The 15,050-nt window shown below is 51.1% G+C and overlaps 1 protein-coding gene across 5 annotated transcripts in view; it reads left to right on the top strand.

Moving 5' to 3' along the window:
* ZNF362 (zinc finger protein 362) overlaps positions 1-15,050 on the top strand; it is a 38,946-nt gene that overhangs the window by 21,978 nt on the left and 1,918 nt on the right. For 4 of the 5 annotated variants that reach the window (XM_054512996.2, XM_045898145.3, XM_045898148.3 and 1 more), the window contains 4 exons: positions 2,065-2,386; positions 3,157-3,381; positions 11,603-11,681; positions 11,804-11,962. In XM_054512996.2, coding sequence (XP_054368971.1) covers positions 2,065-2,386; positions 3,157-3,381; positions 11,603-11,681; positions 11,804-11,962 — 785 coding nt within the window. Of the gene's footprint in view, positions 1-2,064; positions 2,387-3,156; positions 3,382-7,042; positions 9,225-11,602; positions 11,682-11,803; positions 11,963-15,050 lie in introns of those variants that run through there. The other variant, XM_054512997.2, reaches the window with a different exon arrangement.

Genomic DNA, 15,050 nt, shown 5'->3' with positions numbered 1-15,050 from the left:
CTTGTCGTGGGGCTGTACCCATGACTTCACCTCACTTTTCCTACCCACCATTCTATCATAAGCATATTTAATGCTTTTTTTAATTATAAGGGTAATTCATAGTCCTTATAGAAAATGTAGAAATTGCAGACAAGCTGAAAAGTGAAAAAATTAGCCCTAGTCCTACAACTGTTAGCATTTTCATGTTTTCTCTTTAATTTATTTTGTTTTATCCTTTAATCACAGATATAAAAAAAATGGATGAATTCACCAGGTAAAAAATTCAAATAACATAGAAGCAGATAGACAAAGTATGAAAATCTCCTTTTACCAGAAAATTCTTCGTCCCTAGAGCATACCACAGTTTATACACAAATTTAATTGGGTGTGTCTTCTCAGATCTATTTCTGTGCATTAACACACACACATCTGTATTGTCTATTACCTACACAGGAAGCTTAGATGTGTGTTTTTTTTTTTAATAGTTGGGTTCATACTGTCTACGATTTGCTTTTTCACCTGACGACAGCACATTTGGGGGTTCTCCACCACTGCATAGCATCTTTCTTGTTTTCATGCCTGCTCAGTCCTTCATAGTGAGGATGGGCTACATCTCTTTACACAGTCCCTGCTGAGGACAAATGGGTTGTGTCCGGTCTGGTCATATAGAAGGTCCTCATGTGCTCGTGTGCAAATATTTTTTTATAGACAATTTCTAGAAGTCACATTGCTTCATCAGAAGTTATGTATATTTGGGGCGCCTGGGTGGCTCAGATGATTAAGCGTCTTCCTTTAGCTCAGGTCCTGATTCCAGGGTCCTGGGACTGAACCCCACATCGGGCTCCCAGCTCAGCAGGGAGTCTGCTTTCTCCTTCTGCCTCTCTCCCCTGCTCATGTTCTGTCTCTCAAATGAATAAATAAAATCATAAAGAAAAAGAAGTTATGTATATTTGACATATTAATGGCTTCTGCCAATCAGCCCTCCATTGAGGGTGAAAATGCATACTCTGACCAGCAGTGGCTGACACGAACACTTGTCCATCTCTGGAGCTTACCTTTCTCAATGGTAGATTTTTGGTTTCTTTTTAAAAGAAGCATCCTTTTAGTAACATGAAAGATACCATTTTCATCTTTTTGTCTGCTTCACCTGATACTGTAAATGTTTCTAGTTCCCTCGTTTTTAAAAGAATGACTTTTATTACAACAGTTTATTTTTTTTCCTTTTCCCTTTTTTTTTTAAGATTTTATCTATTTATTTGACAGAGAGAGACACAGCGAGAGAGGGAACACAAGCAAGGGGAGTGGGAGAGGGAGAAGCAGGCTTCCCGCAGAGCAGGGAGCCCAATGTGGGGCTTGATCACGGGACCCTGAGATCATGACCTGAGCCGAAGGCAGACGCTTAACCGACTGAGCCACCCAGGCGCTCCTCCTTTTCCCTTTTTTAAAAGCTTTTATTTTTTTTTTAAGTAATCTCAACACCCAAGTGGGGCTAGAACCCACCACCCTGAGATCAAGAGTCAAACACTTGACTGAGTCAAACCTCTGACTGAGCCAGCCAGGCGCCCCTGTATTACAGAAGTTTTTTAAAAAGTTCATTGTCAAAGAATCAAAGTACAGTTAGGCCAAAATACTTAAAAAAAATTATTCCCAGTTGTGCTATCCATATCACTTTTGGTACATCTCCTTCTCCTACTTACTTTGTCTGTGCATACATATGCTGGTTTTGTTTGTTTGTTTCGTGTGTGTGTGTTTTGTTTTACAAACATAATTTTTTAATGGGCAGTTAATGTTCAGTGGAGAAGACTGATCACAACATATCGACCCCTTCCCTAATGTTGCATATTTCAGTTCCTCTAATTTTTTGCTATTGCAAATAACACAGTAGTGAACATCTTTGTGCTTTTTTCCTGTGGTTTAAAATATTTCCAAAGTGCCTCTGTTACCAACCCAATTTAGTCCTTCAGTGTGTCAGGCCTCTTACACATACACAGACTCTCATGTAGTCACCCCTGGGTAATTTATGAAGGGAAGAGGAGGCTTGGAAAGGCCTCTGCAGCTGCCTCCCCCGCCCTGTGTCTTCTGCAGGTCTCGGGCTCTCTTCCCGGACCCCGGCTGTGAGCACGTCCGAGTCGAGCGCGGGCACGGGTACCAGCACCCCGTCCACACCCACCACCACCAGCCAGAGCCGCCTCATCGCCTCGTCCCCCACCCTCATCTCAGGGATCACCAGCCCCCCCCTCCTGGACTCCATCAAGACAATCCAGGGCCACGGCCTCCTTGGCCCCCCCAAGTCCGAGCGTGGCCGCAAAAAGATCAAGGCGGAGAACCCAGGGGGGCCACCTGTCCTCGTAGTCCCCTACCCCATCCTGGCCTCGGGCGAGACTGCCAAGGAGGGCAAGACATACAGGTGGGGGTCTTGGCGGAAAGGGGGTCCACAAGGGCTTGGGCCAGAGCCGCACCAAGGGCTGCCCTAGGAGCCCAACAGCTGGGGCTGGAAAGAGGGGCCCCAGGGGCTCAGGGTGCGTGCCAGGTCCCGAGGAGCGGGGTTCTCCTGACAAGCCCCACCCGCAGCCCCTTCGCAGGTGGGCTAGGGCTGTCCTCCCATGCTTATGCAGGGCTGCTGGGGGGCCCAGCTCACCATAGCCTGGAGCCATGGGAGTCCTTTCCTCCTCCCTTCAAGCAGTATTCTCAGCCCTCAAGTGTGGATCATCCAGAGAGCGCTCAGAAAATGCCAATCCCAGGACCATACCTCCAGAAATTCTGATTTACTTTATTAGGCGGGGGACATGCAGAGGGCCAGTGATCCCTTTTTGAAAGCTCCCCAGATGCTTCTGACGTGTAGCTGGCAGGAGAACTTCTTATTCCGAGTGTTGTAGGCTGTGGCCCTGGGCACACGTCCCCAGGGTTGCCAGGCCCCTCTCCCCTGGGAAGTGTAAAGCGCTCCCCTGCTTCTGTGAATGGAGCCCCCGGTGGAAGAGCCTTGGCCTCCAGATTGGAGGGTGTCGGGCTGGGAGCCTGCCCCCCGGCCTTCCCCGGTGGGCCTGTGCCCCCCCCCCGGGGCTCCTCACAAGAAAGCTCTATGCTGGGCGCAGGGTCTGTGCGGTGCGGGAGGTCCCCTGCGCTTCCGGGCAGAGGGTGGGGGTCTTCCCAGGTGTGAACGTGCCTCATGCCCCACAGGTGTAAGGTGTGCCCGCTGACCTTTTTCACCAAGTCTGAGATGCAGATCCACTCCAAGTCCCACACCGAGGCCAAGCCCCACAAGTGCCCGCACTGCTCCAAGTCCTTTGCCAATGCCTCCTACCTGGCCCAGCACCTGCGCATCCACCTGGGCGTCAAGCCCTACCACTGCTCCTACTGTGATAAGTCCTTCCGACAGCTCTCCCACCTCCAGCAGCACACCAGGTGAGTGGCCTGCCTGGGGCTGCCCCCCGGCAGCTGGTCTCAGCTTGGCACCTGCGCTGGCGCATGGACCTGGTATGAGCAGGTGCCCACTGCCCTGACGGTCAAGACCAAACTCCTTTACTTGGCATTTGAGGCCTTTGATGGTGTGACCTTTGTAGACCTCACAGGCCTCTGCTGTCGCTACCGTGCCGCCCGTCCCACCGTTTCTCATCTGCCGTATCCTTTACCTGAAACACCCTCTCCCTTCTTTATCCTGTTTCTCTGGCCCTCTCCTAGCCATCTCTCCTTTTAGCTTCCTCCGGGAAGTCCTCCTGGGGCTCCACTAGGCCCCGTGCATGCCCATCAGAGCAATGGCAGGCTGTCTTGTATGTGTCACATTCTTTGTCCACCACCCCAAATATATTGGGGGCTCTTGAAAGCCAGGGCTTGGTCCCCTCCAGACCCATATCCCCAGCGTGTGGCCCGTAATAAGCATCTGGGTGTTTGTGGAATATTTGTGGAATAAGTCAAACTATCTTTTATAGGGCATACAATTCACATTTAACAAATATTTACAGAGCCTCTGCTCTAAGACAGGCATGGTTCTAGGTGCTGGGAACACAGCAGGTGAACAAAACAGACAAAAATCCCTGTCCTCATAGGCATATGATCTAGTGGAGTATGTGAAAGATTCAGAAATATAAATGCTTTAAGGAAAGACAGGTTTTTGCAAGGGAGTACGGACATCAGAAAGGCTGACTCGCCACTGCAAATAAAAATACCGTAGGTATTTAAAGAAACAAACCAAAGGTTACCAAGATTGCAGTTCATCTCTTCAGAGAGAAACACAGCAGTTTTCCCCCCACCAACAATCATGTCTGTGAGCGCTGCTGTGTGTTGGCATATCAGCTTTGTGAAGGTCAAGGATACCGTTGTTTTTGCTGTGGAGCTTGTAACTTGCCAGAAGCGATCACGTTTTCTCTCTTTGGGGGACTGCTGTGAGACAGACCCTAGTTTTTCCTTTTAGGGTTTTTAAAAATTGTTGTTACTGTTGTGATTTATTTGGATATGCCCATTGTCTTGGTAGGCTTTATCACGGGGCGCGGAATGCCTTGTTTGTCTAGTTCTTGGACTCGGAGGCAGAATGCGCAGGTTTGATTGTAAGAGAGCAATGGCAGAGTGCGAGCAGGACAGGGCCTCTGTCCGTTCCCTCGGTCCTGTGCCTCCTGAGGCATAAGGATTGGACCATAGCATTTTGTTCCAGCAATTTTCTGATGTTTGTCATTGCTTTGATTTTTTTTTTTTTTTTTTAAGTTTGGCCAGCTTTCTGGACACAGGCCTATGTAACGAGGTGATGATTAATAAACAAAGTCTTCCTGGTTGTATGGCTATTAAAATCAGAGCACATGATGCTAAGGCTTCAGAGCTAACTTCTATCAGGAGACTTCACGGAACCCCTGGGTCATCATTTTAATCTGTGTGTGTGAAAAAATTTCTTAGGATATTATCTAAGACCAGAAACCTCGAACCATGCAGGTCAGTCTTGTCAGGTGGTACCTACATATCCTGTAATGGGAAGGGTGCCTTCTTTTTGCAGAATCCCCGTTTGTCAGCGTTTCAGACTGGCAGGAGTAACGTTTTCTGTAACCTTAAAGGCTGGGAATCCACAAGCCAGGGAGCAGATCCTGCGCAGCTTCCAACGGAGGCCACATCCCACGTGGGAAGGATGGTCCGTGTGTTTCACTGTCAGGCTTGTCATGCCTAATTAAATGAAATTTGTCTTTTAAATGTGACATTTCTGGCATGGTCATGGTTACAAATTTGATTTACCCAATTATACCCTGTTGGGAAGGAGGACAGATTCTTACTGACCCTATTTACCAACCTAACGGCCATAAGAGAAGATGACCCCAGGGAAGGCACTGTGAATATTTGTCGGCAATTGTTCTGAGCAGTTTTGTAGGCGGGGCCAGTAACATACTGTTTTCAACAGAACTGTTATTTTATTATTTTTTTTAAGATGTATTTATTTTAGAGAGAGGGAGAGAGTGGGGAGCAGGTGGGGGAGGGAGGGGCAGAGGGAGAGAGAGAGCATCCTCAAGCAGAGAAGCAGACTCGTCGCTGAGTGCACAGCCTGACCTGGGGCCCACGACCCCAAAGTCATGACCTGAGCCGAAATCAAGAGTCGGACGTTCAACCGACTGAGCCACCCAGGTGCCCCAATAGAACTATTATTTTAAAATTTCCTTGATAATTCATGAGTTTATATCTATGTTAAATTTTATAGTTTCCCTCCTCCCCGAGAATTCTGAAGGGTTAGTTGGAAAGGCACCATTTAAGGAATATTTTATTCCTGGTTCAAATATAGCCTCCCAAATTGAGGATTAGAGGTGTAGATCAAAGAAGAAAAAGGTCTTCTCATATCCCCTTTAGGAAATAGAAATGAACCCCACTTAAATCACTTTCATTCGGTTCGAGGTCCTAATACCTGTTCTGCTGACCTTGGGTAGTTCGTCCGGTCTGCCAAGTTGGCTGCTTCTGGACTGCAGACTCTCTCGGATCCTGCCTTGGCCTCAGGCAGTGTCTGGTCAAGGTGATGGTATCCGGGTGGAGGCCGCGTGCATTCATCTATTCCCTGGAGTCTGGAGAGCCAAATGCACGTGTTACAGTCCTCTACTGAGGCCATAATCTCTTGATGTCTTCTTTGGAAGACTGGACTTCTGACCTGAAGCAGAGGCCTTTAGGCAGGTGGGACAGGAAGTGTTGGTAAGCCTGAATGACTGGTCCATTTATCGTAACAATAAACATTTATTGTAACAATCAACAATGTCAGAATGGAGGAGAATGGAGTCTTCCTTAAAATAGAATGCATGATCAATTTTACAGATTAAGAATGTATTTTAGGCAGCAAGGGCATTGACCCATCTTCGGGCTCTTTATCTCCTAAAGCACGTGTTAGGACTGTCACTAATTGATAAGTATAGTTAAATGTAGAAAAAACTTCTCTCTTTTTTTTTAAAGATTTTATTTATTTATTTGACAGAGAAAGACACAGTGAGAGAGGGAACACAAACAGGGAGTGGGAGAGGGAGAAGCAGACTCCCTGCCGAGCAGGGAGCCCGATGCGGGACTCGATCCAGGAACTCCAGGATCATGACCTGAGCTGAAGGCAGTCGCTTAACCAACTGAGCCACCCAGGCGCCCTAGAAAAAACTTCTCTAAGGACATTTCTTTTGATTTTTATTGTACCTGAAAATAAATTACTGGTTTTTTGTCTCCATTTAAAAAAAGTGCACAAATTGGGACGCCTGGATGGCTCAGTCTTTTAAGCGTCTGCCTTCCGCTCAGGTCATGATCCAAGGGTCCTGGGATCGAGTCCCGCATCAGGCTCCTTGCTCAGCGGGGAGCCTGCTTCTCCCTCTTCTTCTGTCCCTCCCCCCTACTTGTGCTCTCTCTCTGACAAATAAATGAAAGATTTTTTTAACAAAGTACACAAATATATATATTTATATTATATAGGATATATAATTCTATATGATATACTGTATATTTGTATAAATTACATATAATCAGATATATAAAATAAATATAAATATATAAGACATTTTCTGTATATATGTGTACACATAAAATATAAAATTAATACAGGGAGATCGAGCGTCTCTTCTTTTTTTTTTTTTAGGAGAGGGGCAGAGGGAGAGGAAGAGAGAAAATCCCAAACAGACTCCGCACCCAGCACGGAGCCTGACACGAGGCCTGACACGGGGCTCGATCTCACAACCTTGAGATCATGACCTGAGCCAAAGTCAAGAGTTGGACGCTGGGCGCCTGGGTGGCTCAGTTGGTTAAGCGACTGCCTTCGGCTCAGGTCATGATCCTGGAGTCCCAGGATCGAGTCCCGCATCGGGCTCCCTGCTCGGCAGGGGGTCTGCTTCTGCCTCTGACCCTCCCCCCTCTCATGTGCTCTCTCTCTCTCATTCTCTCTGTCTCAAATAAATAAATAAAATCTTTAAAAAAAAAAAAAAAAAAAAAAGAGTTGGACGCTTAACTGACTGAGCTACCCAGGCGCTCCTGAGTGTCTCTTCTTTTGATTTGCCAGCGTTCTTACACTTGCATCTTCATAGAACAACTCTCGCTCTAATGTTTGCTAATTCGAAATACAGAAAACACAAAAGGCTCGCTCATTCGGAGCACCACTCTTCTTACAAAGCAAAGAAGGAAATCTTTGGTGTTGCCTGGTGGCCGTCTAGAAAGGCCAAGAGCGTTTGGGTGTAAAAGATACTTTGATACTTTGGGGCCTGGATTTGAGAAGGCTGAGGGCACTAAGTGGACAGCCTAGGCAAGGTCTGAACATCGGTCTAATAGAAAATAAACACCGTAGCAAGTAGTGATAAGTATGAAGAATCATAGTTTTGGGGCACCTGGATGGCTCAGTCGGTTAAGCGTTTGCCTTTGGCTCAGGTCATGATCTCAGGGTCCTGGGATCGAGCCCTCTGTTGGGTTCCTCGCTGGGGAGCCTGATTCTCCCTCTCCCTCTGCCCCTCCCCCTGCTTGTGCTCTCTCTTGTGCTCTCTCTCTCATGAATAAATAAAATCTTAAGAAAAAAGAATCCCTAGCTTTTTTCAGAAGTAAACTTTTGTTTTAAAATATTAATCAAGACCATGACCAAAACAGCAACAAAAAATTAACCGGCCCGTGAAGGAGGATTATTTCCTGATCCAGGGATTGCTCTCTATTCCTGAAGACACACATTTTTTTCCTCTTGAGTGATTTGAGTGCATAATGGTGGGAAACGAAACAAGCAACATAAGAGGGTCCTGTTAACATTAGAGACAAATGATTAGTCAGTAGACAGTGGCACCTATAATTAAACCAATGTGTCCTAACCCAGTGACAAAGAGGTGGATGTCCCCCATGCCCAGAAGTCCTAGAATCTGTTAGACAAACAAAAAAAGCCAAATGCAAAGAAGCAACCAGATTCCAGGTTCCTTGTTTTCTCCCATTCCACGGAGACTCCTTCCTGCTTTTTGCTCCTTCACAGAGAACCAGTCAGGGCATCTAATCAAATCTGTCATTCAGGGGTGACTGCCAGTAATGACTGGAATAAAAGATCATGTCCAAGGCTGACCCAGCCCTGGTCACGTAATAGAAATGGACTTAGAAACAGGTTGAGCAAGATTACTCTGATTGTTGAGAAAGATGGGAGCATTTTGGGGGTAATGTGGTTCCTGGGAGCTGGAGCATTCTGGTGGGACCTCCTTCTGTGAAGAGAAGACACAGCAAGTAAAGAAAAGCAGGAGTCCGATGTGGGGCTCTATCCCAGGACCCTTCTCCTGCGCCTCAGAGGGAGGAAGGGGCTGTGGCCGTGAGGCTGTGGGAGAAGCTTGGCTGGGCGGGGGTGCCTGGCACTGCAGAGCGAGTGTCTGGGGCCCCAGGTGGGGCTGGGGCCGTCCAGGGGCCCCGATTTCAGTTCGGCTTCCCTGTGCCGCAGCTCGGCTTCCCTGTGTCGCCTGGGGTCCGTGGTGAGCTCCCCTTCACCGCACTTGTGGGAGCCAGGGCTGGGTGCTCCCCTACCGAGAAGATGCTCTGCAAGGACGGGACTCTGATGCGGGAATTGAGGACCTGGTCCTGACTTGCAAGTCAGGGACCGAAGAGCTTTGGGGCTCAGTGTCACTGGGAGCATGCAGCCTGGCCCCCCGTTCACCCAGCTGGCACTCGCCGGTGCCCCTTTGGAGCCAGCCCAGTGCTGGGGGGCACACACGAGGGCGGATCAGTGGCCAGAGGCAGGCTCTGGCCCAGAAGCACCCCACTGTGACCTGGGAGGCTGGTGGGTGTGGAAACTTCCACGAAAGAGTGAAGTAGGTGGGGGAGGTGGGGGAGGACCATCGGGGTCGGGTATTGAGGGGTCCGTAGCCCTCCCTAGAGATGGGGCAACAGCATGAGCAAAGGCTCGGAGGCCTCCTGGGGGATGCATGCACATTGCGGGGAAGTTGGAAGGATGCCATGCTGGGGAGAGCAGTGGTGGAGGGGGAGGCTTTAGAAACCAAGGCCTTAAATGCCGGGGCATGGGGTTTGGAAAAGGGAGAGACTATGGAGGTTGCCAGGCAGGGCCACGACAAGGTCGGATCCCCACACTGCTGCAGTGGTGGATGGAGGCCAGGGAGGAGGCCAGGCAGCCATGACACTTGGACCGGAGGAGGCCGGAGGGCAGTTTCCCTTTCAAGAGGGCTTGGCTGGGTCCCTGGGGAAGAACCTAAAGTCCTTTGGAAGGTGCTCGGTCAGTCGGTCAATAAATGTTCGTGCGGTATGGATGGCATTGGTTATGTTGAGCACACTACTGTTGACAGTGACTGACCTGAGAGAAAGAACTCGCTTTCCTTCATTCAGTCCATGACTCCCTATGTCCATGACCCGTCTTTGAGGCTGACACCCAGAATTGTGCGGGTAGAATATGGGTTCTCAACACCAGGCCAGCCCAGCTCCACTTGGCAGGTCTCTGTGCAGCCTGTGGGTGGGGCTGGCCTTGCACCTGAGCCTGGGCCCTGTGCTTGCCCTCGGATCCCTGTCTCGTAGAGGAAACAGGAGGGGCAGCCTCCCCTGCCGAGGGTGCAGCGGGGGCACGGGCGTGGCGGGCAGGATCGTCAGTCAGACGAGGTTGCCTGATGAGAAATGGATCTCCAACCAGGATGGAGGGTGCATAGGAGCGGCGAGGGGAGGCCAGAGCACGTGGTGAAGGGCCTTGAGTGACACACTAAGGAATCCGGACCCTATCCGTGTTCATAGCGGGCAGCCAACGTCTTGTCGATGGCAGGGACGGTTCTTTATTCCAGCCTATCTGGCACGAGGCCTGCTGCGACAGGGACCTTAGTTTGTTTGATGAGCGGGTTGACGGGCAGAGCAGCCCAGTCAGCGAGGTGGCCTGGGGCATTAGGGGAGGGAACCTACACCGAGCGGCCAGGGCCGGATTCTCCCTCCACCTGATGCTCGGCGGCAAAGGAGACAAACAAGGTTCAGGCCAGCCCACATTCTGCTGCCCACCTGCTCGGCAGAGAGGGTTTGCCAGACAGGTGGCGGGAGACAAGTGCAGGCTGATAGTGGGAGGCTCGCGTGGAGGACGGGGCTCCCACACGTGTGCCAGGCACCTCGTCTGGGCCCAGCTCCGTCCTCACCTGGCCTGTCAGACAAGCATGAGCAGCGCCACAGACTTGAACAGAAAATACAGCCAGCAGCGTCACTCTGGAGTCAGCCTCCCAGGGAGGCTGGCCCTGACCACCCTGTTTAAAATTGCCACACACACACACACACACACACACACACACACATACGGGGCTTTCATGCTCCCCCCACCTTATTTATTTTCTTCTCACAGCACTTATTACATTCTACGTGGGATTTACTTACTTCGTTCATGTTTGTTGTTTGTTTCCACGAGGCAGTGGTTTTTGTCTGTTTTGTTCACTCCAAGTACCGAGCGTGGTGCCTGGCACATGGGTGCCCCACGTAATAAACATTGCAGGTGTTTCCTGAGCACTGACTTTGTGCCAACACTCAGCAAAGCCTCTGAGCATATTTTTATGCCCATTTTGCAGATGAGCAAACTGAGGCTTGGTGGTTTTTTCCCCCCAGGTCACCAAGCTAGTAGAAGGTGGAGCCAGGATGAGAACCCAGGAATGGGAGGGGGCAGAGGGGCTGAACTGCAGGGCCTCCCTGTCCTGCATTCTCTCAGTAGCTGGGGTGACCAGGTTACCATCCTAGACATGTCTCTGATGTGGGGACAGGGCAGGAGACAGAAACTGGGTGCCAATTAGAGAGAGAGGCTTCCTTCTGAGGGAAAGAGGCAAGGTGGACAGGGAAGTTCCTGGCAAAGTGGTGGATCTGTGTTCTTTTCAACGGTGGTCTGCGGGTGGGTTTTGAAGAAGAGAGGGACAGAAAGCAATCTGAGCAAGCCCCTGCTGTTTAGCTGGAGGTTTGGGCCAGGTCTCTGAGTGGATGCTGGTGGTGGGTTGGGTTCAGCAGGGACCTGTGGGGAGCAGGAGGACTCTGGTCACAGACTGGCAGACTGGGAGACCAGAGGAGGAAGGAGAAGAAGAAGCTCTTGCCAGGTGCTCTCTGGAGAGTGTGGGGAGTGGAGACTGGGAGGCTTGGGAGCTGGATATATGGTGCAGGCCATCCAAGGCCTTGGGGGCTGGAGCTGGCCGGGTTGTCTGTCAGGGACTCCACCTCACTGGGCTGCCCATTGCAGAATCCACACAGGCGACAGACCCTACAAGTGCCCACATCCTGGCTGCGAAAAGGCTTTCACTCAGCTCTCCAACCTTCAGGTGAGTGCCAGCCTGCCTCTTGGCTGCCTCTTGCCTGCCCCCCTGCAGAGGGAGCAGAAGGGGGTGGGGTGGGGCTGGGGGAGCTCCACCTGGCTCCTCACTCCCTGCTGTGCTCCCCACAGTCTCACCAGCGCCAGCACAACAAGGACAAGCCCTACAAGTGTCCCAACTGCTACCGGGCCTACTCGGACTCCGCCTCCCTGCAGATCCACCTCTCGGCCCACGCCATCAAGCACGCCAAGGCCTACTGCTGCAGCATGTGCGGGCGGGCCTACACCTCGGTGAGTGCCTGGGGCCCCTGGGGTCCCTGCGGAGCCTCTTCCTCTCCCTGGGCCTCAGCCTTCTCCTCATCAGATCTGTATTGATTCTCCCCATTCTCCAGACAAGGAAACTGAGGCCCAGAGAGGGGAAGTGACCCCGCAAGATCACGATGAGTGGCTGGCTGGGCCAGCGCTTCGGCTTCCCAGTTCTGTTTTTGGCTGCCCTGGGCCAAGTTCCCAGCCTCCTGGTGGCCTTTAGCCTGGCTTTCCCAGGCGTGGTTTCCTCCAGGCCCTGGAACACTCAAGGCAGTGGTGGGGGGCCAGGCATTCTGCTCTCCAGAGCCAGGGAGGGGAGGGGCCTCTCCACTGGGGAAGCTGCAACCCCCATCCTGGCCACAAGGGGGCACAGCGACTCGGCCCAGAGCTGCCTCACCCCAGGAAAGGCCTGCACAGTAAGTCATCTCATCCAGCCCCGTCCTGGGTGGGAATTTTCCTGCAGCAGAATCCTTTCAGCACCCACAAGAGGGAGCCCAGCAAGTCACTTAGGTGTGTGTGTTCAGTTAATGAAATATCCTGGTTAACAGAGCCCCAGGTAAACCCCCCCCTCAAAAAAATCACTGAGCCTCAATTTCCCTATCTGTAAAACGGACGAGGTAACTGTTCTTACCTCACAGGGCTGTTGGCCGGCCCAGTCAGTGCCTAATAAATGTCCGCCAATTCACCGTTGTTTATTCGCTCAGTGTTTACTGAACATTTGTGCCAGGCGCTTGGGCATCAGGATGAATCCAAGACACATTCTTTGCCCCCAGGGAGGTTGGAGTCTACTGCTGGAGACAGATATTAAACAAGTAACCACCAAATAAACATGGAATGACAAATAGTGGTAATTGCTCTCAGGAGGTTTGTCAGCCTTAGGGCATGCTAACATGTGGGCAGGGTACCTTCGCCGGGGGGCTGTCCCGGTGCCTTATAGGATGTTAGCAACGTCCTTGGCCTCTGCTCACTAGCAGCCCCCTCCCTGAGCTCTGGCAACCCAAGATGTTTCCAGATGTTGCCAAATGTCCTGGGGCCAGGGTGGAGCCGCCTCTGACTGAGAACCACTGGGCTGAAGGACCATAGGTTGATAAAGCAGCGGGGAGGCTGGAATGGATTTGGGAAGGGGACGCAGGTCTGGGTAGGCTGACTGAGGGGGTAACAACATTTCAATGGAGCCTTGAAGGGTAAGGAGAGTGAGACCCTTCCAAGCAGGGGAACGGTGAGTGCAAACACCCTGAGGTGGAACAAACATGGCGCGGTCCAGGAACTGAAGGAAAATTAGGTCACACGGGGCTGTGAGGCCCTGTTAGGGAGTTTGGATACGTGCCAGGTGGAGCGGGAAGCCACTGGGGGGAAGCCATTGTCTGCGAGGGTATTTTGAAAGGTCACTGACTGGAGGGGGCACACGTTGGGTGGTCAGCGGTATGTCAGGTGCCAGCCAGGCCTACAGTTTGCTGGGTGCTGGGTTCGTCACACTGCTCCTTCCCTGGAGTTTGAAGGGCAGAGGAGAAGTGAAAGACAGAGGGCAGAACCTGCAGGGAATGGGTCCCAAGGGGCGAGGTGGGGCGCCACAGAGACCTAGGAGCCCCACTTAGCTGGCTGACCTTCGGCTCGTGTTGGCCTCAAGTTCTCGACATCCGCCTCCTCACGCCTGCTCCTGGGGGAGGGGCCCCCGGCATTTACTGGCTATAGTTCTAGATGGAGTCTGTCTGAACTCTGGGGGCAGGGAGTGTCCCTGCGGCCCCATCCTGAACGCGGCCTCAACTGGACTCTCTAGAACAAGAATAGTTACCTTTATTTTGAATTTATTTTTGGCTTTAATTAAAGTAAGTTGACGTATTTTTTTTTTTTTTAAGTAGGCTCTGTGCCCAGTGTGGGGCTTGAGCTTATGACCCTGAGATCAAGAGTCACAGGCTTCACTGACTGAGCCAGCCAGGCCCCCCAACATACCTTTTATTTAAAAAACAAAAAACAAAAAACAGTTAAATGGATTGAATTTTAAACTACTTTAACCAACTGTAGAATAGTGAACCTTCATGTTCCCATTAGCCCCCAGAACCGTCAACCAATCTTGCCTCATCCATATCCCTATTTTTTGAAGTAAAATAGACATTATATTGTTTCATCTGAAAATGTTCACTGTGTCTCTAAACACAAGGACTCCTCTTTCTGAACATACCCACAATATCTTTACAGTTCACCATAAGTCCTTGATATCATCAAATACCCAGTCAGTGTTCACGTTTTTGTCTCCAGAAGGCCAGAATTTTATTTACTTACAATTTGATTTTATCATCGAGATCCAAATAAGATCCCCACGTTGCACCCAAGCAATAGATCTCTTAATCTGTTGATCCCCACCCTGTCCCCCCTCCCGGGCCTTTTCTTCCTTTGCAGTGTAGTCACTGAAGAATAGTTTCCTAGTTTGGACGTTGCTGATGGCTTCCCTCGGGTGTTGTTTGATAGCATGTTGCTGCCACGTTTGAGGGCTTCCTCTACCAGATTCTGAGCAGAGTGACATTCGAGACTGGGGGACTATGTCCTGGGGGGCAAGTGGTGGCTCACCAGGTGCTCCACCTCCTCCCAGCTGAGTGTGGGGGCCTCTGGGCCTGCAGGTGAGCCAGTTGTGGGTGCCTCAGGTCAGACTTGGCACTCAAGGGACGAGCCGAGCATGCCCAGCTTCTGCTTCTGCAAGTCACCAGTCCTGTCAGGTGCAGCTTCTTCCCAGGGAGGATCACGTTGGGGGTGGGGGTGGGGGGCTGCAGTGGCTGGGGCTCCCACCATCACCTGGAATGCAGTGTAGAGACCAGGGAAGGAGCAGTCCCCTCAACCCGTACCGCATGCTGGGAGCTCGGGCCACCATAGCAACCCGCTGAGGTTGTGCCTTCAAGAGGAGGAAACAGCCTTGGACATAGGAGATGACACGTCTGAGGTCCCACTGCTAGGAGATGGCAGAACCCAGCTCAGACCAAGGCCTCCTGCTTTTCCTTCGCTGGAGCACCATCCAGAAGGGGGCAGCCATGCTCGATCCCCAAGGCAGGCGGAGGTTCAGCCAGCATACCCGAGTACAGCC

The sequence above is a fragment of the Mirounga angustirostris genome, unplaced genomic scaffold, assembly GCF_029215605.1.
Source record: "Mirounga angustirostris isolate CCGP_5_RB_7025 unplaced genomic scaffold, mMirAng1.0.hap1 SCAF_4, whole genome shotgun sequence".
NCBI classification, from domain to species: domain Eukaryota; kingdom Metazoa; phylum Chordata; class Mammalia; order Carnivora; family Phocidae; genus Mirounga; species Mirounga angustirostris.
The sequence above is the reverse complement of the archived record's forward strand: the minus strand, read 5'-3'. Positions and strand labels throughout refer to the sequence as shown.